Source organism: Echiichthys vipera, assembly GCF_963691815.1.
Source record: "Echiichthys vipera genome assembly, chromosome: 13".
NCBI classification, from domain to species: domain Eukaryota; kingdom Metazoa; phylum Chordata; class Actinopteri; order Perciformes; family Trachinidae; genus Echiichthys; species Echiichthys vipera.
This window is the reverse complement of record NC_139838.1, coordinates 2,406,729-2,433,799: the sequence shown is the minus strand read 5'-3', so window position 1 is coordinate 2,433,799 and position 27,071 is coordinate 2,406,729. Positions and strand designations below refer to the sequence as shown.

The 27,071-nt window shown below is 43.5% G+C and overlaps 1 protein-coding gene across 1 annotated transcript; it reads right to left on the bottom strand.

Moving 5' to 3' along the window:
• Positions 1–342: 342 nt before the first annotated feature.
• On the bottom strand, positions 343–27,071 carry sh3bp5lb (SH3-binding domain protein 5-like, b; the record flags this gene model as incomplete). Its single annotated transcript, XM_083925093.1, has 6 exons — positions 343–1,270; positions 3,601–3,774; positions 16,899–17,060; positions 26,081–26,209; positions 26,451–26,513; positions 26,814–27,071. 6 exons carry the CDS (start codon positions 27,069–27,071, stop codon positions 485–487), a joined length of 1,572 nt encoding a protein of 523 aa, XP_083781219.1. The 3' UTR covers positions 343–484.

Genomic DNA, 27,071 nt, shown 5'->3' with positions numbered 1-27,071 from the left:
CCTTTAAACAAGAGGCACATTTGTTTAAACACACAAGTTGATACCATGTCTATGTTTGCATTCTTTCGACACTGCCTGTTTATACTCTACAGTGATGAGATTTCCTCAGCCTGCAGCCTTTCATACACTTTTGTTCATGTTTCAGTATGTGGAGCAGGAGACTGGATCAGACACTGCAGAGTGCAAGAGTGAGGGGAGGGCAGTGTCTCTGGAGGACTGCTCTCTCTGTTTATTGCTGTCACAATGAGGTTCATTAGTGTGCAGCCCATGTACCTTCCAACCCTTCCTGCTATTCCTCACCGCAGTGTCCGGGCAGAGCTGTGTCAATCACTGTCAGCCTCTACATTCCTGCCAGCTCTACCGCCTTTCAGTCATGGGGCTCTCTCTCTCTTGCTCCCCTCTGATGTCCTCTCTGATCCCTCATCATAAGCACACTGTGATCCTCACTCCTCATGACTCATCTGCTTCCTCCTCCTGCTGACTATCATAGACTGACACTTCTGTGGTGCTGCTTAATGAAGCCCTCCTGCTTCTCTTTACTAATCGCTCCCATCTCCTGCTGGGGCCTCTCCTGCTGGAGCCTCTCCTGCTGGGGCCTCTCCTGCTGGAGCCTCTTCTGCTGGGGCCTCTCCTGGTGGGGCCTCTCCCGATGGGGCCTCTCCTGCTGGGGCCTCTCCTGCTGGAGCCTCTCCTGCTGGAGCCTCTTCTGCTGAGGCCTCTCCTGCTGGAGCCTCTCCTGCTGGGGCCTCTCGGTCACAATCTCCCTGCTGACTGGCCTCTCATTAGGCTTCCTGTCACGGTCCCACTCCTCACCCAGGACACTCCCAGCGTCGCTCAGGTCACCCAGGTGCTCCACTGAGTCACACTTCTCCAGGTCCGAGGCGATGGTCTGCAGGCTGATGACTGACATGCAGTCTGAGCCGGCCTGCTCCGCCTCCAGCCGCTCTCTCTGGCCCCAGCCACTCTCTCTGTGCCTCTCCACCCACAGTCTGGTTTTCTCGCCGTCTGCCCAGTTGTTCTCTATTCCGCCGACTCCCACACAGCTGCTCCCGACATGAATCCCAATGGCGGCTCTGACCTCAGCAGCCTCAGCACCAACAGGGGAGCTCCGCCCACCGCAGACTTCAGGACGCCCCCTGCTGGCTCTGATTTGCTTCCTTTGTGCGTGGATCTGCTCGCTGATCTGCTCCAGGTTTCTCAGGGCCACAGAGTAACGTGTTTTCACCTTTGCCACTCGCTCCTCCAGCTGCACTACTCTCGCCTTATGTTCCTGAAAAAAAGTTAACAGCAAGTTAGCAGGGCACAGTATCACAGTGATACATCCAACGTTCTCTAAAGTTGGGCATCCAGAACCAGTAACAACACCTGTTCAAAGCGTCCCTCTCTCTCTCAACCACTCACTCACTACACACAGCACACACTGAGCTATCCGGCTGTTAAGTGTGATGGAACACCCTTTCAAAATTAGATTTCCGGGTCCAAACGCTCCATTGAAACAAAACAGAAAACAACGGTCGAACATGTGAATAATTACGGTCACCTCTTTCATCAGTTAGACACCTTTTATATTGTTAAGAAAATGACAATTATGTTGTTTTTTAAAAACTCAGATCTGTTCAAACAACGGGGAACACGGCACTGCAGCGTACGAGAAATACGAGGCTTGGAAAATTGGACCAGGAAATCGTTTTTTGAAAGGGTGTTACATCAGCAGGATACTGTACTCTCTACAAGTCATCATTGTCAACCCAGTCGTATGTTTTTCTCTAAAATTTTCTTTTGCGTGTCAACTCGTATGGTCTCTCCATCTCATCTGTGTATGTCTCTCTTTTAATTGGTCAACACTACACCTGGCATTCTATTAGCTAGGGACATTTGACACAAAAAAATCTGAGAGTATAGATTATAAAAAGTCTTTAAACAGTTACTAATCTCCGCTACTACAAGAGCAGATGAAAAAAATCTGAGGGAACAGCAGATGTTTCACGAGTACACAGCCTGAGTTCGAGGAGAAGACTCAAGCTGGAGTGCAGGAAATCCATGCAAGCCACAATCAATCTGATTGCAAGCATACAGTTTGAGCACAGGCAGAGCGAATCTGCAAGAATGGCCATTTGAGTGTGAGGACATGGTTTTCAGGGGAAGCATTACAGAATCTGAACGTGAAATCAGTAAATAATGCTCTCAAAATTGATGGGATAAAATCCACATATCTGTGTAGTAATTGAGCCTGTGTCGGTCTCCCTGAGGCACTGTACTCACATTCACAGACACGGGCAGAACAGAGCGAAGAAGTGACGTCGCTCGTGAAGCAATGTCAGGAAAAGGATTCGAACGAAAATGTATTTCTTTTTTTTTTGAGCACCGACCCGATGGGGCGCTGCTCCAAATGAATAAAGAATGAACAGATACATCAACAGATGATATAATAGCAACCAAATTAAACTATCAAAATACTTTCCATGTTCCTTAAACTGTATGAAGTGTATTGTTAAAATATGAATGAATAGGAATTATGTAACAGTTACAAATAAATTATTTTTCCGTGAAATAAACATGTGACCTGCTCTGACCACGCCTCTCAGAGAATCAATTAGCAGAAATATTAAAAATCCAAACTACTCTCAACCCTACTAGAGCATGTTTGAGGTAAGTCATTTCTATGGTTATGAACTTTTGGCTCAACCAATCAAATTATAATTCTGTGAAGTCAAAGCACTATAATCATTGACTTTATCCTCTTATTGTCACCATCCAACTCTAAATCACAATTTGTCATCCTTTTTACAGTCAATAATGATGTCAAAAGCTGCGTTTGTTGATTTCGTTGCCGCCTAGGGGCAGTTTAACAACTCTGAGCTCAGCTCCACTTCGTGATTTTCTTTCATTATCTCCATCGATGTTTCGAAAATCCGTATGAAGAGTTTTCAGCCTGGAACAAATACAACCAGCTAGAAGATGAACTGTGACCATAAAACCTTTGATTTGGCCAAGAAAAGGTAAATCACTGTAATAATGACCATATTTGGCAGCTCACTAGGATGGGTAGAAGAAAACATGTTTTTCTTAAAACAAGGTTGATACCATATGGACTCGTGGTAATTCTGCCTTTGATGGTGAGATTGTGATTTCCAATATGAGTGGGATTTTACTTCGGGAACAGAGGCATGCTCCATTCTCTTTCAGCTAAAAACCAGGATCAGAAGCAGTTCAATGTCAGCAGACAACAGCTAATGAATATCAGCTGATGGGTTTCCATTCGGCCCCCTCAACAAGGTTCAAATCTCATCAAAGCAGCTGTAAAGCCGTAGGCCAAGTGTGAGATTTTCAAATTTCTAATGAAAGTCACTGAAGGTTGAATGATTCAACTAGCAGTTTGTAATGCCTCAGACTCACACGTGTGCATGAAAGACAAATCCCGTCCAGTACAACACACACACACACACTCAGATGAAAGCAGCCACAGAGAAAGTAGCTGAGGGCAAAAGCTGGACTCTCATACAGAGCTTGTGCCCCTGCTCACTCAGGGTGAGAAAAGAGAAACCATCAGCTGACAGTAATAACACATGGTGCATGTTTGTTTAAACTGCTGGTACAAACCTCCAGAATGTGGTTGAATTGACCCTTGAGTTCAAAGTAAGGTTTGGATTTCAGGATGACCTTCTTCAGGGCTTTCTGGAGGGTCTGGACTCGAGCCTCGGCCTCCTGGCAAAGCTGTGTGACGCGCTGGTGCTCCCGCTCACTGCGGAGGCGCTCCTCCTCTGCCTCGTTGACCTGACCAGAACAGGAAATATGACAGAGCAGGAGCACTGTATGATCCTATACATCAGACATTACCCAATGTCTCCCTACCTCCATTCTAACTTCTAACTTTTCAGGCTCGCTGGATATAATTTGTAGCATTTTAAAATCTGAATAAGGACAGAGATAGTGAGATACTTGCTACAGCTGCATTTCTAGTAGAGATGAAATAATGTTTTATTTCTCTGATTCACTGCTTTGTTCTCGATAACGGCAATCTCTCTCCTCATTTTGGCCTAGCCTCTAGCTCACTCAACCCTCTCTCTCAGTCTCCATCTGTCTCTCCCTCGTTGGCTCATTGAGCTCATGGTTGAGCCTCCGTCCAAAACTCGACCACCTGAAAGGGTAACTGTCTGGACCGGATGACTTTTCTTCGACCTAATTGGCTGTTAAAAAAACAGCTGCTGGAGATTTGACAAACCGAGGGGCCGTCCATACGAACATGGTAATGCGGTATTTTTGAAAGTGTGTGTTTCTGTGCACGGTTTGTCCTTTTATCCACACTAACCACAGTTGTGGGCTGCTGAAACTGGGGTTTTTTGTAACCGGGGTGAACTTTTTGGAAAAGTCCAGTTTCAGGATGTGTGGACAGGAAAACCGAGGAAAACCACAATTTCTTGAGGACATTGTTTGACGTCACACTGAGCGACAGTAAACAGTTGTATCCATGGAGACTTGTGGAGCACTTTAGACGTCACCAGCTGACGGAGTTGCTGTTATGGAATTTTAGACATTGTTTGAGGCATATTTTGCAGTTTCATGTGGACTGAGATATTTTTTATCACAAAAAAAGCCGACTAGCCTGCACCTTGAAGTGAAGACAGATAGAATGCTTCGTGTTTGTATCTTTCCGGGCTGTGAAAAAAAAATGAAAGCTGACAACCCAGATACTTCATAGGCTGCCATTGCGGTACGATGACCGTGCTCTGATAAACCAATGGATTATTGTTTTGAATCTGGACATTGAGACGCCGATGGAGACGCTTAGGCAGAGGGAATACTGTGTCTGCAGCAAACCAAAACGTTTACATGTTTTGCTGGAATAAATCATCAATAGGCTCCTTCCTTTGGGATTGACTTTGCTAATTCACTGTAATGGACTTTACTATGAGAGGAGCTGGTACAGGGGCCAGTTGGTAAGTCTTTAAAACACTCTTTTAATAAACTCTGTGTTTACTAACTACGTTGATGCTTTGTTTTCTGTGTAAGGACTCTTCTCTTGCAACTGCAGAGGTCTGGTGTCATTTGGAGCAGTATTAATGGTTAAAAAAGAAGTTTTAATGTGTCCAGCTTGCCGCCCCGACCTAATCCATCTTAGCTGAGGCAGGCTGTTAGCGACTCTCCGGCAAAAATCTACGTTAATCGTTAATTGGCTCGATAGCTTATTTGATGACCCAGTGAGTGAGTGTGAGTGAGTATATTTTGCATTCTGGTGTGTTTTTCTTCAGAACTTATTTCATGTCACTCTTATTTCAGAGTCAGTTTTTTGGGGGGTGGTGTGAGGGGTGAACGTCTGGAGGAGTCTTGAGAGAATGTCAGTCTTCTAGACCCACAGTCCGTTGCTCTGAAACCGGGCATGAGTTCACCTGGAACTCCCAACCAGCAGGTTTGATGAAGGTGCTGTACTTGAAATACTGAAGGAAAAAGTTGCCTCCACAAACAGAGCTTACGTGTGTGTGGTGGTGGCAAATGAATTTCCCCCTGGGGATTATTAAAGTGAAATCAAATCAAATCAAATCAAATCAATTACTCCACTATATCTGCACATAGCTGCTATATTAAAGATCGACAATAATGTATGTTGAATGAGCACAACACCACCATCTAGTGTCTCAAGATCGTAGTCGCAACAACAAAAAATAATTCCAGCAGTCGGGTTGCCAGATTTGTTGCAGAGTGTGTCTGTGTGTTGCTGTTGGGAACAAAGTCGCCTCTGTTTATATTCTTGATCCACTTCTGAAAAATATCTGCACGACCAGGGAATCCATGTAGACCGTTTGGCCTCAGACAGGGGCGCTCTTCATGAGGTAAAGGTTTGAATCCATGTAGACCGTACGGCCTCAGACAGGGGCACTCTTCATGAGGTAAAGGTTTTAATCCATGTAGACCGTTTGGCCTCAGACAGGGGCGCTCTTCATGAAGTAAAGGTTTGAATCCATGTAGACCGTACGGCCTCAGACAGGGGCGCTCTTCATGAGGTAAAGGTTTGAATCCATGTAGACCGTACTGCCTCAGACAGGGGCGCTCTTCATGAGGTAAAGGTTTGGATCCATGTAGACCGTACGGCCTCAGACAGGGGCACTCTTCATGAGGTAAAGGTTTGGATCCATGTAGACCGTACGGCCTCAGACAGGGGCACTCTTCATGAGGTAAAGGTTTGTGTAGTTCACATCCAGTTTTTTTCCAAAGTTAAAGTTTCCCACTGCTGTTGGAGCAGCCGAGAATTGCACAGGTTCTTCCTAGACATCGTTGTCAAAAGTAATGCTGCATAAAAAGAACAGGTAAAAGTAGAAACGGTTCACCTCTAATGACAGCTCCCATTCAAGCACACGCATACTGGAGGGAGACGCCACCGCAGTGATGGCGGAGTTTGTAGGCTTCATTCGTTCCCCTTTAGCCCCAAGGCCCACCACCTCTTTTTTGGAGCCACCAGAAGCCGTCCACTTTGAGCTTCAGAAACCTGTGTGACATCACAGAGACTATGTCCATGTTTTATACAGTCTATGGTGTCACTGCAGCGCGGGCACTTGGCATACATGCAGATGAATGGCATCAAGTTATTTATTTATGCAAACATGTATTTTTGCATTTATCTGTTTTTTTTTTTGGGGGGGGGGGTTTGGAAATGCAATTTGTGTAAAATAATTTCATGGCAGCCTATCCCCCTTATTATGACAGAACTCTCCGACAGTCAAATACTACCGAGCCAGAAAATACAGTTCAGGAGCAACAAGCTAATGTTAGCGCCTCTGCTAGCAGCAAACAACCTGTTGCTATAACCGCTGTTGCTGAGCTGTGGCTCAGGTGGTAGAGCGTATTGGCCGATGTTCAAAGGCTCAGCGGTTCGTTTCCTTGTGTCATGATCAGTGGCGGCTCCTGACAAATTTCTTAGGGGGGGCAACTTTTGGGATGATGGCTAAGATGACCCGTTCAATGGGTCAAATCATAATAAATAAAAGTCAGATAGCTAACTTAACAGTGTTACATTAAATTGTTTAGTTTGGTTATCCTGTTCAACCACTAGAGGGGAACACCAGACATGAATTATACATACTGTACAGTATTATTTTTGTAAAACTATAAATTTGAATGTCTCAAATAAAATACATTTGGCTCCACAAAAAAACACTTCCAGCGTGGCCATCAACAGATACATTGTCATCTTCTAGTTAAATTCCTGCTAACACAGTTTACAGTTTCTAGCCATCATGGATGCCATAGCCATAATCAAATCAAAACAAAAGATGTTATACTATCATCAAAACTGTAATTAATCAAATCTTTTAGAACATATTCAGTATATATTTGGCTGGTAATATGAAATCATTACGGCTATTTACAATTCAACACTTGGAGAGTTCAATATAACACAACTCACCATTTAATAACACACTCGTTCATCACTTGTATAGAAAATTTTGCTCGCCTCTTTCAAGCAGTCATCAATTACCCTCTGGTTGAAAGGTTCTCTCTCCATGAAAAGCATGGCTAATGCATTCAGGCATTTCTGTCCCATTGTATTTCCCGGGAACGTCTTGATTCTCTTTAAGGTGGAGAAATAGCTCTCAGCTTCAGCTGTTGTCATTGGAGTGGTTATAAGGATGTTCAACAGCGCCACAGTCTCAGAGAAGAGTTGTTGTCATTGGAGTGCTATGAGTAAAAAATGACCACCATCCATTATTGAATCTAACTCACAGAGGATGTGATTTTATTTCACTTGGTTCCAACACTTGACCATGCCTACATCATTGATCAGGAGTGAATGCAGATAGCTCTCCTCAGGCTCTCCTTGATCTTGTGGTACCTGCTGCTTCTTGCTGCTGCTGTTGTGAGGAGCTTTGGTCCCTGAAGGGAGACAGATCCAAAGTGTTAGAATATGATGGAGACAGTATCTCATTGTCATGATCAACAAACAGTAATTCTAGTAAGTAATTACAACTGTCTGTTTTGCATAACTTTCTGAAAATGGCCAACTAAAATATCACTATTTCTGGATGTGCTTAACTTACTTATGCACACAAATGCATATGATTAAATTATTTTATTACTTTTGAGGATCTATATATTATTGCCATCACAACATGCAAAAATGTAGTAATGGACATGTGCATAATTATTATTATAATTACTATATTGTATTATCTTACCTGATGGCCTGAACAGTGCCTAAGTTCTGCAGGGCACATTTGATGAACACTATGTCAATGTCCCTCTTCTGCAGCAGTTGGTACATCATGTCAGCATGAGGCACGATTTGATGAAACAGCTGCAGGAAAAAACAGAACCCTTCGTCCTCTAGCATCCTCAGGAAGCCAGATGCCTCCCAAGATAGTGCTGTCAAATGATCCGTCTGACGTGATGGTCTCAAAGCACTCTATGAGGTCAGCCACGTTCTCATAGACAGTACTCACGATCCTGCTGTTGAAGTTCCGTCTTGTGGACGAAGCTCTAGGCAGCCTTCGTGCAACAATCTGGTGGAGACGGGCTGTGCGTTTGGTTGACCGGGTAAAAAAACTGTAAATCCTGTACTGTAAATGTAAAGTCAGAGAAAAAAACACTCACTGCTGGAATGTGCGAAGTGCATGATTAAATTCAGCCGGTGTGCATAACAATGCAAATAATGGGCATTTTTGTACTCTTCATGTACCTTTTGCTGCACACCAGCCCTCTCTCCTCTCATCACACTGGTACCGTCATAAGCCTGTGCAATGAGTTTACACTTCATCGTAAGCGAATACGCTGTTCAGTCTCCAAAATTGCATCGGTAATGGAGTCAGCAGTTGTTGACAAGATGGGGACATATTCAAAGACCCGTTCTTGCACAGCATGTTTTCCGTCCATGTATCTCAGCACAAGCACCAACTGAGTCTGTGCAGACACGTCTGTGGTTTCATCTGCTTGGATTGCCACAGATCTAGCCGATTTAACCTCCTCCCTACTTGCCCTGGTGACAGATGCCATGCAATCCAGCAGCTCATTCTGCACAGTCTTTGACGTGCCCTTAAAGACTGTGGCCGTTCTCAGGTACTCCTCAAACACCTCGTCCACCAATCCACAAAAAATCCCCTGGTTGCTGGACCCCTCGCTTTCATTCTTGCCTGGCAAAGCTAATTCAAACATGCCACAGAATTTTACACAGTCAATATGGTGGCCTAGGATATGCCGGTTTTTGCTCACCTCATGGTCGTGACACCGCTCCCAAAGGCCAAAAGTTTTAGGCAGCTGTCCATATGCATCTTCGATGCTTCATGTTTCTTCACATTTTCCGAGAGGTGGTGGGTATCAGTGACACCTGTCTTTGTCCAGGCTGTGTCCGTCTCTGCGCCATCAGGGTGAATTAGCACACAGGGGTAGCAGAACAGAGCATTAGCCACTTCACACCCTGCCAGCCTTGTTTTCAGCTCGTACCAGCTCCGTGAAAATCCGCGATTGTATGTTTTCCCCGCTTTTGTTGACACCTGCTTGATATTTAAATTTGGTCAGGGTGGTCCTAATTCTTACATTTTATCAATATTGCTTCGCAGACTGAATGGTAATTCCCTCAATTAAATAATGGAATTGCAGTTGCTCGCCATGTCGATCTCGTCTCGTCTCACTCTCTCACTATGCTTTGGCGCGCTGTGCGTGTGGTCTGAGCATGCATCAGTGCGTATGACAAAATCATGTTGGAGGTAGCCCTCCCTGAGCCCATAAAAATGCATTGTAGGGTCAATAATTTGAAAAAAAACCCAAACTCAACATGTAAGTCAATGAGAGCGCCAGGGATGATTTTCAGGGGTGATTGAAATCGCCCCATGGGGGAGGTGCTACTGGTTGGAGAGTGATATTCAGGCTGCTGATTTGACAATGATATTAGGATCTTTATACAGTCGATGATTAAGACTTAGACCGGCAAAATATATATATATTTTTTTTGTGTTGCTGAATGAGGGCGGTGCACTATCGCCCACTATGGGCCATCCGCCCCTGGTCATGATCATTGTGTCCTTGAGCAAGACACTTTACCCACCTTGCCTCGTCTGAATGCTGTTTGTTTTGAGGGGCCGTAGGCACTGAATGGCGGCCTAGAGATATGCAATGTTATTATATTAAAATAGTTCATCTAAATTTGAAAGACGTCCACAAACGAGGCTTTATATAGCCCTTACATAGAGGTCCCACGTTAACATTAGACATTTGGTAAACGTTGAACAAAGACGCTACCTGGGGTTAGAAGACTACCCCTTCAGTGGACCGAAATTGGATGTCCAAAAATGACATAGAAAATACATCACTCCAACGTCACATTGTGCAGTTCACTTCATCTGTACACCATTTTATATACCACAGCACCCTGTATTGCCCAGGTGACTCAAAACAACACATTTTAATTGATCTTACACAACTGTTCAACTCAGGCAAAGCAAAATGCTGTTCTCTTCAGGTCAACTGAAGGGAATATTTCTACTCTTATAAACAGCTTTGTATTTGTCTCTGTTCTTCAGAAAACATATTAATGTTCCCTCCCGTTTAATCTGTAAAAGCAAAAGTGGCATTTTTTTATAGAAATAAAACGTGCATTACCCAGAACTGCAGAAAGCAAATTGTACATCAACCTTTTTATCTATTGTAGACTATGGCGATGTCATAATATGCACCCTCCTACCTCTATTCTTAAACTTCTCTATGCAGTCTATCGTTCTGCTCTTAGGTTCATTACTGGCTCTAGAATGCATTGTTGTTTACTTTGTTAGCAGTCGTTAGCAGTGAGAAGAGAATAGCACAGTATTCTATTATTTACAAAGCAAAAATACCTGGTATCTTTCATGTCCTCTTATCTATAGATCATGTTCTCTCTGCACCGGGTCCAAAAACTATTTGGTCCTCAAGTAAAGACTGAGAATAAGGAAGTGTCTCTTAAATTCTATGCTCCACACAAGTGGAACAATCTTATTTAATCATTTAAAAAAATCTTTTGACTGGCATACAGCAGAGTAAATACATGTGTTTTCTATGAATTGGTGTCCTTGGTCTGTTTGTTGATGTATACTTCAACTTCCATGTGCTTGTATTCTTTATAAATACTCTTTATTTATGTGGCGCTATCACCAAATGACTATCGCCCCATAGATCGTCTGTGCCAGTGCATTGAGCAAGTCAAACACTGGATGGTCCAAAATTTCCTTCAACTAAATGAGGATAAAACTGAGATAATTGTTATTGGTGCTAAGAAAGAATGGTTTAAAGTCATCCAACACCTTCAATCACAGTCCCTGAAAACCTCAAATAAAGCCAGAAATCTTGGGGTTATTATGGATTCTGATTTACATTTCAACAGTCACATCAAATCAGTAACAAAATCAGCCTACTATCACCTTAAAAATGTAACAAGACTTAGAGGGCTCATGTCAGCTCAAGACTTAGAAAAACTTGTCCATGCCTTTATAACCAGTAGGCTAGACTACTGTAATGGTCTCTTTGCAGGTCTTCCCAAAAAAACTGTCAGGATGCTACAGCTTGTTCAGAACGCTGCTGCTAGAGTTCTAACAAAGACCAAAAAATGTGAACACATTACACCAATTCTTCAATCATTACCCTGGCTTCCTGTACGTCAGAGAGTTGATTTCAAAATCCTCCTGCTCACATATAAATCACTACATGGTCTAGGGCCGAGGTGTATCACTGATATGCTCCCACTACATAAGCCTTCTAGATCACTAAGATCCTCTGAAACCAATCTGTTAGTGGTTCGCAGAATGAACTCAAATCAAGGGAAAGCACTAGCAGCAAAACTAGACTGAAAACTTTTATGTTCACCTTAGCTTTCTGCTAAATCTTTGCACTTTCAACGTCCTCACTGTTTTTATTATTGTCTATGTTTTTATTCTCTTTGTCTTTCTCTAATGCATTTTAATTCATGACATGTTGTGCTGTGAAGCACTTTGAGTCTGCCTTGTGTATGAAAAGTGCTATACAAATAAAGTTGCCTTGCCTTGCCTTGTCTTTATATTGTTTATATGTTCTGTAATCAGGGTGTCAATGAAAAAGAGAACTTGCTCTCAAAGGCCCTGTTTTGAATAAAGGTTAAAAATGATAAAATGTAAAATTTAGTTAATATTTGTACTTTGTATTTTGCATATCTTTATTGACCAGGTTCACCAGAAATGTACTGAACTGTGACCTTAAAACCAAGTTAAAGGAATTTTGTGTACAGTTGCATACCTAACATTCACTTCACTTAACTTGTCTACATACCATGACATTCCAGAAATGTCCACATGACTTGGAGGTCTAAGTGCAGAACAGACTGAACCACAGCAGCAGCTAAAGCTGAACGCTAACAGCACCCTTCCCAGTCACCATCCATCATTAAAACCGCAACAGCACAGTAACCTTTAAAGTTTAATACTGAGAGAAGAAGACTGGATCTCTTTGATCCATGCTACTCAAACTCTCCCTATGGCTACAATGGAAAACGTGCTATGCATTCAAGGAACGGCTTGTCCTTGTAAGTGACTCCGTCGATAATCTCTTCAAACCACTGTGAACATCATCACTTTATAATGTTTCCAATACTACAGTCTTCCCACATTCCAAAGAAATGGTCAATCATAATGCACAGCAAGTAGCGCGGAATGGCTGCTTTGGTAGGAGTTTTAATAAGTACAGTCAACTTTGGTTTAAATGCATGTTAACCATCAGTACATTGAGATGGTGAGCAGTGGACCCCTGAGGTGCTGTCTACACAAGATGTGTTTCAGTGACTGTAACCCAAAGCGACTTTTAGGTTTCAAATTTATTTTCTTTCCGCTTAAGGATTTAACTGAATAATGGACACATAAGGACAAGCCTTCTTCTTCAGATAGAAGTTCACATGTTAGGAGCAATGTTTGGCATCAGATGCAAAAAAGGGCATTTCAATCATAGACTGTATAATAAAGATGGATGTAGCACCGGGGCTGAAAAGTGAAGCCAGTGCAGAAGTGCCTTGAACCTGCATTCTTTCTAACGTCAAGTAGGAGGCGGCTCCACTGACTCTGATTGTATAGAAGTCAATGAGAAAATGAGCCTAAACTTCTCAATTGATTTATTACCCAAGTAAACATTTTCCTAATGTGTTTATGGTATCAATCTCTAGTTTCAAGTCTTCTTCAATACAGCATGATGTTCGTTTAGTAAATTATGGTCCCATTTAGAGTCAAATAGACCAGAAAGCAGAGGAAGCTGTGGTTTGGAGCCTGTCTGCCATGGAGCCAGTGAATATTCTCCTTTGTCCAGGTCGCCGTTATCCCCAAAGCAATTTCAGTCAAAAGCAACTGGACTTGGTTATTTGTCTAGGAAGACGTTACACCTCTCATCCAAGAGGCTTCATCAGTTCATGTACGCATCTGACCAAGCTGGGACTGGTCCTACTAACTGGTGTGGAGATCCAGGTATTTAACTTCTCACAAGGCCGATGATGTCACTGAAACCCCGTTGTGCTCCAAGTGCCAATGCTCGTCGTTAGAGTGGCAGTCGTTGGTGGGATGTAGGTTTGGACTTTGTTAGTGCTCTATTGAGTCTTAACGACAGTCGTTGGAGTCACAGGAGGCCATTTGTGAACAGTTGTTCTTTGAGGTTAGATTGTTGAATCTCCTGAAGGGATGAAAGGGCAGCATTGTAAATTGGAGATAAGTGGTGTCTCAGACCTCCTCCTCTATTTAGTGATGGTTTCTCTACTTTTACATAGACGGCTTCTTTTCCTCCTCTTTCAAACCATCTGTCCTCTCTGTCCAGGATTTGGACATTGTTGTCATCAAAGGAGAGGGCTTTCTCCTTGAGATGTAAATGGACAGCAGAGTCCAGGCCTGAGGAGTTAGCTCATCTATGTTGGGCCATGCGTTAATGCAGTGGTTGTTTTGTTTCTCCAATGTAGAGATTTTTGCATTCCTCGTTGCATTAACAGCATAAACCAGATAGCTTTTGTGGGTGTGTGGTGTTCTGTCCTTGGGATGTACTAGTCTCTGTCTGAGTGTGTTACTGGGTTTGAAATACACAGGGATGCAGTGTTTGTTGAAGATCCTCCTGAGTTTCTCTGATACCCCAGCCACATACGGAATGACTATGTTGTTTCTCTTGTTTTCTTTTTCTTTCTCAACCACTTTGGTTGCCTATCACAAAACTTCAATAACTGATAAGTTGTTGATCAGTTATTAAAATTTACATGTTTCTGTTGTCACGAAAGAACGAGAAGGAAACAAGAATTGATGGCCTTTCATATATGCTACCTGTTAACCTAATGAACAGAAATGCTAGCACTGCTTTAATGACATGTTGGTGAAATCACTGCCTTCTAATGGTGATGCTGTATGACTCCAGAAACAGGAATAGAAATTGACAGCAGCTATGCTGTGTATTCAGCTATAGTGGATCACAGTGAGGGTTAGAGGGGACAGTTGGCTTTTTAGCTTCACTGCGACACAGCCCCCAACTACGCTGACATCAATTAAATTTTCTGTTCTTTTCTCCATCTACACTAACATGTGCAAGTGATTTTAGTATCCACTTTGGAGAGGAGTGAAAAAGGCCACAACTGAACAACAAAACAATGCATTATCAAATTTAGCCAGTTCACTAATGTAACAAAGTTGAACAATAATTACTTTATTAGCGTCAATTAAACTACAGCTCCCATTAAGTGTTCAAGCATGGCGATACATCATCATATCAGCTGTCTAAAAACCATCTACGCTGTTCAACAGTCTCTGTACTGTACTCGCCTCAGTTTTCAAGTTGGAGATGTTTATAACCAAAAAAGGTATTTGGCTTATGGGAAATGATGTATGTTGAAATCTGCTAAAACACAAATATCAAATAAACAATGGGCCTCATTCACCAACCGTTCTAAGAAGAAATGTATTCTTAAAACACACTTCCATTTCCACTTTCATGAAGATTCTGATATTCACAGATGTTTTCTTATTTGGGATTTGTTTCTATAGACACACACTCAAAGCACTCTTAGAGCGTACTCACACTGTCCTCCCGGACCGCGACCCGGACTTTAGGGTACTTGTCCCCCCTCCCTCTCCCCCCCGCGCCCCAGCCCCGTTTGTACTCACACTGCCAGGTCCGGCCAATGCTTCTTGCTGTCCATACGCCATCACGCCGTAACACGTCACACGCATTGATCGCGTGTGTGTGGCTTTGTTTACAAATCTTTCCATAGACCTCGGAGTTTTTGTGCATCTTGTCGACTGTTTTTGAATATTTTCATCCGACCAAATCTGCAGTAAACACTCCACCTCCGCATCACACCAACGTGAACCTTTCACCGCCATTGTTGTTGTTGTTAAATGTCCGCGCATGGTCCGTCCTTCTATTTACATGTCCGAACAGGCGGACATAACGATACTGCCGTAGGGCTCGTGCTCGTGCTCGTACACGTGCGCACGCTCGTGCTTGTACATGTGCAAACGGCTCCGCTAAAGCCCACCTCTTTCAAGCGGGCCGTGGACGGCCCGCTGGCCGCAGTTGTGCGCGGAACGGGTGCACTCACACTGCTTAAAGGTACTAGACTTTAGCTGAAAAACCGGTTTTGGCCGCGGCCCGGACTTTAGGGTACTTGTCCCCCCTCCCTCTCCCCCCGCGCCCCAGCCCCGTTTGTACTCACACTGCCAGGGCCGGCCAATGCTTCTTGCTGTCCATACGCCATCACGCCGTAACACGTCACACGCATTGATCGCGTGTGTGTGGCTTTGTTTACAAATCTTTCCCTAGACCTCGGAGTTTTTGTGCGTCTTGTCGACTGTTTTTGAATATTTTCATCCGACCAAATCTGCAGTAAACACTCCACCTCCGCATCACACCAACGTGAACCTCTCACCGCCATTGTTGTTGTTGTTAAATGTCCGTGCATGGTCCGTCCTTCTACTTACATGTCCGAACAGGCGGACAAAACGGTTTTGGCCGCGAGACACTGAGGGCGTGATCACACTGTCCTTTTGGCCGCGGCCAAAACCGTTTTTTCAGCTAAAGTCTAGTACCTTTAAGCCATGTGAGTGCACCCGCTCCACGCTCAACTGCGGCCAGCGGACCGTCCGCGGCCCGCTTGAAAGAGGTGGGCTTTAGCGGAGCCGTTTGCACATGTACGAGCACGAGCGTGCGCACGTGTACGAGCACAAGCACGAGCCCTACGGCAGTAGCGTTATGTCCGCCTGTTCGGACATGTAAATAGAAGGACGGACCATGCGCGGACATTTAACAACAACAACAATGGTGGTGAAAGGTTCACGTTGGTGTGGTGCGGAGGTGGAGTGTTTACTGCAGATTTGGTCGGATGAAAATATTCAAAAACAGTCGACAAGATGCACAAAAACTCCGAGGTCTATGGAAAGATTTGTAAACAAAGCCACACACACGCGATCAATGCGTGTGACGTGTTACGGCTTGATGGCCTATGGACAGCAAGAAGCATTGGCCGAGGCCCAGGTAGTGTGAGTACAAACGGGGCTGGGGCGCGGGGGGGAAAGGGAGGGGGGACAAGTACCCTAAAGTCCGGGTCTCGGTCCGGGAGGACAGTGTGAGCAGACCCTGAGTCTCACACTGTAGGCCAAAACCGGTTTTGGCCTACAGTGTGAGTAGGCTCTTACACACATGTGTGTGTGTTTGTAAAAAGTTCCAGTTCTCCTCCCCCACTGTTCCATATTAGTCCTGCTAGTATATTACTAATGTTGTTAGCAATAGACTGGGGTAATATAGCAGCAATTTCTACCATCAGAAATCACAAAGAATGTTTTATAGACCAAACACAACACAATATGACAAATTTCATAATGTAAAACTGTAGAAAAAGTTCTCACAGGCTTCCCTCCTTTTTGCCTGTATAGAATACATCAGGGAGAAGCCTGGGTGTGTACCTTTGCGGTGGCATGGTTTAGCATCTCCTGCCAGGTTGGGTCCATGGTGTTCCTGTCAGCCAAGAGGCCCTGCTCTGCCACATACACCATCTCTCTGGCAGCGGTGTGCATGGACACGGCCCTCTCATATCTCAGAGCTGCCTTCTGGGTTTCCTGTTGAGCCTAAAGCAACAGACAGCAGCAGTTAAAAAAACAATATTCCATCCATTCACAGTATCTACTGCAACAATAAAAAAAAAAGAGTGCACTCTTTAAAGGCTGCAAAGACCATTTCTGTCACTTTATGTAACTGACAATCAGACATTCACGCACACTTCATACTCTTTTAAAGCCTTGGTGTCTCCGTCTGTCAGATCTTTATAGTGCAGTAATGTATCATGGCACATGGGGTCGGATGTGATGATTACCGTGAACCGTTGGTGAAATGTCTCAATCACCTCCACTAGAAAATAAACTTCAACCCACCTTGGAGCTTTCAAACCAGTCTTTATTGACTTGTCAACAGCCAGAACATTTCACACAGACACCGTTTTATTTTTGTATTTGACAAAGTGTGAGTTCTCAGGTTGGGGCTTGATCAGACTGTACTGTGTGAGCACATAAACTGTGAGCTTTGCCTTTACATCACAGATGATTTACTCGTACAGTATGGGGTGGAATTAAACAACAAGATTTCCAAAATTGAATAAAGTGTATGTCCATTTTAAGATTATGGAATGCAGTTGGGCTCTCATTGCCAATTATTTCTTTATTACTTTATTTCTTTACTTTATTTTTGAGAGAGAGATTGTTACTTAAAGATCCCATACTATCCAGGCTCATGTTTGTATTTCGAGTTTCTTCTACATGTTTACATGCTTTCATGTTAAAAAAACACAAAACTTTATTTTTCTCATCCTGTCTGTCTGGATATACCTGTATTCACCCTCTGTCTGAAACGCTGTTTTAGTGCCTGTCTCTTTAAGAACCCCTCCTGAAAAGCCCAGTCTGCTCTGATTGGTCAGCGTTTCCCAGTTTTCTGCATCTGCACTCTGTCATTGCAGCCAGGAAATGACTGTAACAGTACTGTAGCAGCACTTTCTACCTACAGGCCCTATAGAAAGTCATGATTCCCTTTGAAATAGTAACTTTTTTGTTTTACAGCCTGAAATGATAATACTTTTCCAATATTTTTCCAGTGTGATTTACACATTTTGCCATACAACATTCAAGTGAAATGTTTTTATTAATTTTCTGAAAATAAATAAAAATGAAAAGTTGGAAAAGTGATGATCCCCTTTAGAATAACCACTCTAAACATTATCAGTTATAACCAGTCACCTTCCAGATCACACACCAAGTTAATTGGCTTCCACCTGACTGTGGTGGTTTTGATTTGACTTCAGAATAAAATCACCTGTTCCTTTGATTTGACTTCAGAATAAAATCAGCTGTTCCTTTGTTTATTTCAGAATAAGATCAGCTGTTCCTTTGATTTGACTTCAGAATAAAATCAGCTGTTCCTTCGATTTGACTTCAGAATAAAATCAGCTGTTCCTTTGATTACTTCGGAATAAAATCAGCTGTTCCTTGAGGAATCTTCTCCTAGTAGAGCATGGTAACACAAAGAATTCACCTTGGTTTGAAAGATGCTTTCAAAAGAGCTCCAGGTTAAAGTTGTGGATAGGCACAACTAAGGAGAAGGATCTAAAAAGATTTCTGAGGCTTTAACTATCCCTCTGAGTACCGTTCAGAGTATTGTCCAGAAGTTGAAGGCATATGGATCCACCCAGACCTGGCCTGAATCGGGCCGCCCATCCAAACTGGAGGACCGAGCCAGGAAAAGATTGATTAGGGAAGCTACCAAGAGACCCATGGTGACCTTGAAGGAGTTAAAATCTTAATGGCAGAGGTTGGTCGATCTGTGCATGTTACAACAATTTCACAAGTTCTACCTGTTTGGCAGGGTGGAGAGAAAGAAGCCTCTTCTGAAAAAATGTCACACTGAGTCTCATTTACAGTCTACAAAAAAACATATTGAAGATTCTGATGCCATGTGTCAAAAGGTTCTATGGTCAGATCAAAGACTGAAACTGAACTTTTTGGGCTGAGCTCTAAGCTCTATGTTTGTCAGAAACCAAACACAGCAAACCACCCAAAACACACCATCCCTACAGTGAAGCATGGTGGTGGCAGCATTGTGTTGTGGGCTTGTTTCTCTTCAGCAGGGACTGGGCAGTTGGTCAGGACTGAAGGTAAAATGGATGCTGCCACGTCCACCCAAATTCTTGAGGAAAACCTGCAGCCCCATGTTAGACATTTGAAAATGGGCAGGTGGTTCACCTTCCATCATGACAACGACCCTAAACACACCTCCATAAAAACAACACAGTGGCTAAAGGACAGGAAAGTGAATGTCCTAGAGTGGCCTAGTCAGAGCCCTGACCTGAATCCTACAGAACATCTGTGGATGGACTTGAAGAGTGCAGTCCATCACCACTCACCACAGAATCTGACTGAACTCCAGCAGTTCTGCAGGAAGAATGGGGAAATATTTCCCAATCTAGGTGCACAAAGCTGATCCAAACAGACTGATGGCTGTAATTAAAGCAAAAAGTGCCTCCACAAAGGATTACATCTGGGGACTGATCACTTTTACAACCCTGCTGTTCTAGTTTTTCATTTTTTTATTCATTTTCAGAATTTTTGAAATGTTGTAAGGCAAAATGTGTAAATCACGCGGGCCTTTTTTTTATGTATTATCATTTCAGGCTGTAAAACAAAAAAGTGACTATTTCATGACTTTCTATAGGCAGGGTATATATATAGTATAGTTGTGACATCACAACCATACAGAAGTCCTGATAGCTAATTTAAATACACATCTTCTGAATACAGGCTGTGTGCATCTCAAGCTGCTTTATAATTTAAAAAGATGTTTTACAATATGAGACCACTAAAGGCTGTTAATTATTACATATGTAATTTAGGCCTTTCTATAACATAAAACCTCAGTATGACCTCAGTATTTAATCGTTTATCGTGATTAAAAAGACTTTCATGTTAACTTGTTGCTATTCATACTATTCACAGGGCAGATGCACAGCAGAATGAATTAATGTCGCATCTGGCTCAGGAATGTAATGGAAAAATGCTAACAAGAGTAAAAATAATCAGCTAATTAAAAGTCAAGGTTACTGTGATCACATTGGAAGCTCTCTGCATTACAAAACCAGCAGGAAGGCCTGGCTGGATGGAGAGGGATACTAAAACAATGTAAGGTTGCTGCTGAAAGATTAATGACAGCATCACGGTTCGTGCTGATGGGTTTTATCATATGGAGTCTTTATAGGATAGGTTTGTCACACATGTTGAGGTTTAAGTGATAAAAAGTCAGAAGTTTATTCAAATCTGCATATGAACACCATTGATGTGATACTAATGATATTTTCCTCATTCTCTAATTGACATTTTTATAACTACAAATGAAAGTGCTTAATAATTCAGTTTAGCAATCTATTATTTGCTTTATTGCTTTCAATTAGACCTCTGCTCTTTTCCCACGCAATCTTCATTAGTTCAATTACAGTTTCAAAGACTCCTCGGCATGTTGATTAAACAGGACTGCCACTCAAGCCCCAGTCATTGAAGGGTTCAAAGTTTTACAGAATCAGTTAGGTTCAATTACAGACAAATCATTCATTACACTATATGGCTTACTAACATCAAAGAAACTACGTATGCATTATCATTATCCAGCATGTGTGTACTGTTCTGACAATATGGTGACAAATGAAGAGTCTTAAGTCTTAATATATGCGATATTTGATAAGGGATAGGTCCACACAAATACATAAAGGATCTAAAAATAAATGCAAATAAAACAGTTATCCAATTTAAAATTAAAAAATTAATCAACATTCATTTCAAACTTCAACTCATATTTGCATATGAAATACTCTTTGTACACATAAGTTTTTTATGCCTTATTAGAGAGTGATAGGAGAGAGAGAGAGAGAGAGAGAGAGAGAGAAAGAAGAGAGAGAGAGAGAAAGAAGAGAGAGATACATATATATGTGTGTGTGTGTGTGTGTATACTGTATACATATATATACATATAGTATACACACACACACACACACACACACACATATATATACATATACGTATATATATATATATATATATATATATATATATATGTGTGTATATATGTATATATACATACAGTTTACACACACACACAGACACACACACACATACAGTATATATATACATATATATATATATATATATATATACAGTTTATATATACAGTTTATATATGGAGTGGTGTAAGAAGAACTCTTTTACTTAATCAAAAATACTAATACCACACTGATACTATGTAAGTTAAAGTCCTACACACAAAATGTAACTTAGTAAAAGTACAAAAGTATTAGCATCAAAATGTACTTTAAGTACCCATTTCAGAATATTATAATTATAAATAGATTTGTGTAAATATCACTTTATTATTGCAGCTGATAAATGTGTGCTACTTTCATTTACTTTATATACTGCTGTGTCTTTATCTATAGCAATATATGGAATTTAATTTGCTGATAATATTTTGTATTACTAATCTGAATCTGTAAAATAACTAAAGTTACCAAAAGAATGTAGTAGAGTTAAAAATACAATATAATAATGCAGTAGGGTAGAAGAATTAAGTAGATTAAAATGGAATTACTCAAGTAGCTCAAAATTGTACTTAAGTACAGTACTTAGTGCACATGTCTACAGTATATGAAAGTACCAGGGATACATTTTGTACACACACACAAAATGCATCGCTGGTCCTTTCATAGCTGATAAAAATGGAATTAGATGAAATTATGATGGAATAATTGTGAAAGCTGTTTGATTTGTGATCGCAGTGACATCTGACTGAACAGATAAAGCAGCAGGATGAATCAAGCCTGGCTGTTGGCCTGGTCTAGACCAGCTCTGGAGCAGGCTAACAGCACAGAATAAATCTCCATGGTAACTTAGGTGTCTGTGCTTTGGTGCAACCGGATCATGAATAAAATAAGCCAGGATAACCGGAATATACCGGCTTAATCTCTTATCTAGGTTTTGTGCAGCAGCCCCCTGGTAGCTACATTAGCAAACTATGCTGAGTGTATATGTGTAATAAAATGTTTGATTCAAATATTAAACAAAAGAATGCTTTTTCTAACAGAATAAATGCACAAAATTAGGCAATTATAAGGCTTCTCATAAAAACACTGAACATGAAAGGGTTTTCAACACACAAACCACTCCTTTTTGCAAAGTTATGGTAAAATAAAGGCCTACAAAACATCCTAAATTAAGAGCCATTCAGGAGTCGAACGAAAAGAGCCCAACTTCCCATCACTAGTTGTAGCGGATACTGTGGTCTGAGCTGTGGTCCCTATGGTCTGAGCTGTGGTCTCAGTGGTCTGAGCTGTGGTCTCAGTGGTCTGAGCTGTGGTCTGAGCTGTGGTCCCTGTGGTCTGAGCTGTGGTCTCAGTGGTCTGAGCTGTGGTCCCTGTGGTCTGAGCTGTGGTCTCAGTGGTCTGAGCTGTGGTCCCTGTGGTCTGAGCTGTGGTCCCTGTGGTCTGAGCTGTGGTCTCAGTGGTCTGAGCTGTGGGCTGAGCTGTGGTCTCTGTGGTCTGATCTGTGGTCCCTGTGGTCTGAGCTGAGGTCCCTGTGGTCTGAGCTGTGGTCTGAGCTGTGGACCCTGTGGTCCCTGTGGTCTGAGCTGTGGTCCCTGTGGTCTTAGCTGAGATCCCTGAGGTCTGAGCTGTGGACCCTGTGGTCTGAGCTGTGGACCCTGTGGACCCTGTGGTCCCTGTGGTCTCTGTGGTCTGAGCTGTGGTCCCTCAGGTCTAAGCTGTGGTCCCTGTGGTCTGAGCTGTGGACCCTGTGGCCTGAGCTGTGGACCCTGTGGACCCTGTGGTCCCTGTGGTCTCTGTGGTCTGAGCTGTGGTCCCTGAGGTCTTAGCTGTGGTCCCTGTGGTCTGAGCTGTGGACCCTGTGGCCTGAGCTGTGGTCTGAGCTGTGGTCCCTGTGGTCTGAGCTGTGGTCTCAGTGGTCTGAGCTGTGGTCCCTGTGGTCTGAGCTGTGGTCTCAGTGGTCTGAGCTGTGGTCCCTGTGGTCTGAGCTGTGGTCCCTGTGGTCTGAGCTGTGGTCTCAGTGGTCTGAGCTGTGGGCTGAGCTGTGGTCTCTGTGGTCTGATCTGTGGTCCCTGTGGTCTGAGCTGAGGTCCCTGTGGTCTGAGCTGTGGTCTGAGCTGTGGACCCTGTGGTCCCTGTGGTCTGAGCTGTGGTCCCTGTGGTCTTAGCTGAGATCCCTGAGGTCTGAGCTGTGGACCCTGTGGTCTGAGCTGTGGACCCTGTGGACCCTGTGGTCCCTGTGGTCTGAGCTGTGGACCCTGTGGACCCTGTGGTCCCTGTGGTCTCTGTGGTCTGAGCTGTGGTCCCTGAGGTCTAAGCTGTGGTCCCTGTGGTCTGAGCTGTGGACCCTGTGGCCTGAGCTGTGGACCCTGTGGACCCTGTGGTCCCTGTGGTCTCTGTGGTCTGAGCTGTGGTCCCTGAGGTCTAAGCTGTGGTCCCTGTGGTCTGAGCTGTGGACCCTGTGGCCTGAGCTGTGGACCCTGTGGACCCTGTGGTCCCTGTGGTCTCTGTGGTCTCTGTGGTCTGAGCTGTGGTCTCTGAGGTCTGAGCTGTGGTCCCTGTGGTCTGAGCTGTGGACCCTGTGGACTCTGTGGTCTGAGCTGTGGTCCCTGTGGTCCCTATGGTGTCTGTGGTCCCTGTGGTCTGAGCTGTGATCTCTGTGGTCTCTGTGGTCCCTGTGGACCCTGTGGTCTGAGCTGTGGTCTCTGTGGTCTGTGAAGCGGCTTTAGTATTTCCTCCTCTTCCCGGTCGATTTAGAAGCACGATAAATGATCATAATCTTTAGTCTATATAATGAACAACATCAGATATATTATGATTATTATTGTTATTAATATTGATTATGACATTTATGTGCACATTGTAAAACTCCTCCCTGTATTTATGTTTTTATAATATTGTTGACAATAAAGTTTGTTAAAGGAATTGTAGTTAATGAGGACATCATGCTCACTTACACCTCAGATAATAATAATAACTTTATTTAAGCTTTATTGTTTACCATCCTTTTAGATGGCGCACACTAATGTGAACATTATCTCTAATAGAATAAAGCTGTTTCAGCCTGTGTCAGGAAGAGATGTGTGATGGTGATCCATATTCTAATGTGAACATTATCTCTAATAGAATAAAGCTGTTTCAGCCTGTGTCAGGGTGTGTGATGGTGATCCATATTCTAATGTGAACATTATCTCTAATAGAATAAAGCTGTTTCAGCCTGTGTCAGGAAGAGATGTGTGATGGTGATCCATATTCTAATGTGAACATTATCTCTAATAGAATAAAGCTGCTTCAGCCTGTGTCAGGAAGAGATGTGTGATGGTGATCCATATTCTAATGTGAATATTATCTCTAATAGAATAAAGCTGCTTCAGCCTGTGTCAGGAAAAGATGTGTGATGGTGATCCATATTCTAATGTGAACATGATCTCTAATAGAATAAAGCTGTTTCAGCCTGTGTCAGGGTGTGTGATGGTGATCCATATTCTGCTGCTCCCCTGACATTGATACACTGAATGATGTTTCCTGCAGTCATTTAATACACCAGACTATCGTGTTTTCCCCAGATCTCAAACTAATCATCTCGTTATCACAAGAAAACGGGAAATAAAATGTATGTAATGTATGACCCTTAAAGGCTTCCATAGATATAGCACATTATGTAGACAAAAGATTATGATCTCTGACATGTATCCATGTCAGTGCTGCAAAAATGACCGGAAGAGGAGGAAATACTAAAGCCGCTTTACAGACCACAGAGACCACAGCTCAGACCACAGGGACCCCAGCTCAGACCACAGCTCAGATCACCGATGAGCTGGTCAGGACCAGTTACTCTAGCGCACTTAGGGCGCACTCACACTGTCCATCCGTACCGTGCCCCGTGCTTTAGGGTACTTGTCCCCCCCTCCAGGCCCGTTTGTAATCACACTACCTGGGCCTCGGCGAATGCTTCTTGCTGCCTATACGTCATCACGCCGTAACACGTCACATGCATTGATTGGCGTTATTGCGATGCGTCGCTTTGTTTCCAAATCTTTCCGTAGACCTCTGAGTTTTTGTGCGACTTGTTCAACTGTTTTTGAATATTTTCATCTGACCAAATCTGCAGTAAACACTCCACCTCCGCATCACACCTACGGGAACATTTCGCGGCCATTGTTTAAATATCCGCGCATGGTCCCTCCTTCTTTTTTCTATGTCCAAACAGGCGCACATAAATTGACGTCAGAACAGCCGTAGGCCTCGAGCTCGTGCTCGTACACGTGCGCACGCTCGTACATGTGCAAACATGCTTTACAAAAGCCCACCTCTCCCAAACGGGCCGTGGACGACACTCACACTGGTCAAACAAGCTAGACTTTAGCCTTGAAACGTCCTGGGGCAGGGTACGGATGGACAGTGTGAGTGCGCCCTTAGTGGCAGTAACCACTGGTCCCTGGCCAGACCACAGAATCGACTACAACCCCTGCTGGAAATGTACCAAAGCGACAGAGGAAAGAAAACACTAAAGCCCAATAAAAGCTTCCATATACATCCACAACCGCGGCACCTGATCATGTTCCATATTTGGGAAGTATTTTCAGACAGCAGAGGATACAGTTTTACTAATTAGAAGCTCAGCTACAGTGAGGGATTCCACAGAATAAGGATTTGCATTAAACAATAATTAATTCAGTCTTTCACATTGTGGTTTAGTTTTTATGACTTGATAAAAATGCAATACATTTATTTTTGTTTTTGTCAACCAATATTTTTGTCACAGCTAACATTGATGAAATGACAGTAATGCTGCTGAAGTCATTCTTCAATAGCATCATCCAATACAGGGAACTCAAAGCCAATCCAGCCTAGGTGAGCCTCTGCGTGAAGGTCACGCAGAGAGCTGTTCCAATGTAACATAGAATGGGAGGTAGACTTCTCAATATAGCACAGTACAATTCACCAGCAGCATAAACTACAGCCTCCTACATCAACAGAAACTACAGAAGTTTGTACACTGCATACACACTGTAGACTCACTTCTTTGGCGAGTCTGCGGGCTTCATAGTAGGGTCTGGCTTTCTCAATGCAGGCACCGAGCTGGGAGCCCTGAGCATTGAGCTTCCTGGCAGAATCAGTAAGGATCCTCCTGTAGCTGGACCTGGCATCCTGATGGGAGCACACATGTGAACACATTCAGTGAGCCCAGCCAAGACACTGTGTGAAAGCTGGAGTCTGAACCAGTGGCGTGCACACTGCCCCCCCCCCCCAACCCGGCAAAATCTGCGTTAAAGTGCCCTCTTCAGGAGCAAGGACGTGCTGTTTATGCCCATTTTTTCCTTTCCGCCCCTGCCCTTCAAATAACAGTGCACGCCACTGGTCTGAACAGTGTACACAAACTATTTCTCACATCCAGCTGCAGCTCCAGCTTGTTGATCTCATCACTGGCTTGGTTCAGCTGCTCCAGCTCCTCCTGGAAACACAGGGGAAAGATCATCTACATTAGAAGAACATGCGGACAGAAGAGCTGGGAAGAGGCTGGACTAAAGCAGTGATGAAGTGTTCAGTGGGGGACAATAGCAGCCCAGAGATGCAGCCTGGAGGCTGGCCGTCCCAGGTACCAGGCTGTGTATGCAGACTAGTGCCATGTAGGCTATATTTTCATCCCCATATAAATATTTGTGTACAAATGTAACATTACTAATATAAAACTTCATTATGGGGGGTGGGGGGTATTTTGCGTTAAGTAAACAATGATCATTTAGTAACATTCCTGTATTCTTGGGTCCAATTCCTCCTCGTGTGTGCCGGCGGCATCATCCTCTCCTCCGCTCTGATTGTGGTTCTCCGGTGCCTCCTCACATCGCGCTCTCTCCTTCTCCGCGGTGTCTTCGTCCGCTCCTCTTCGCTTCAGCATCGCGGTGCTCCACTCCCCCTCTTTCGCTTCTTCCCCCGGGGTCTCCTCCCGTAGAGCGGCCGGTTTAGGGAACCCCGCATCGCTCGGAGCTTCACGCGACGCCCCTGGCTCCAT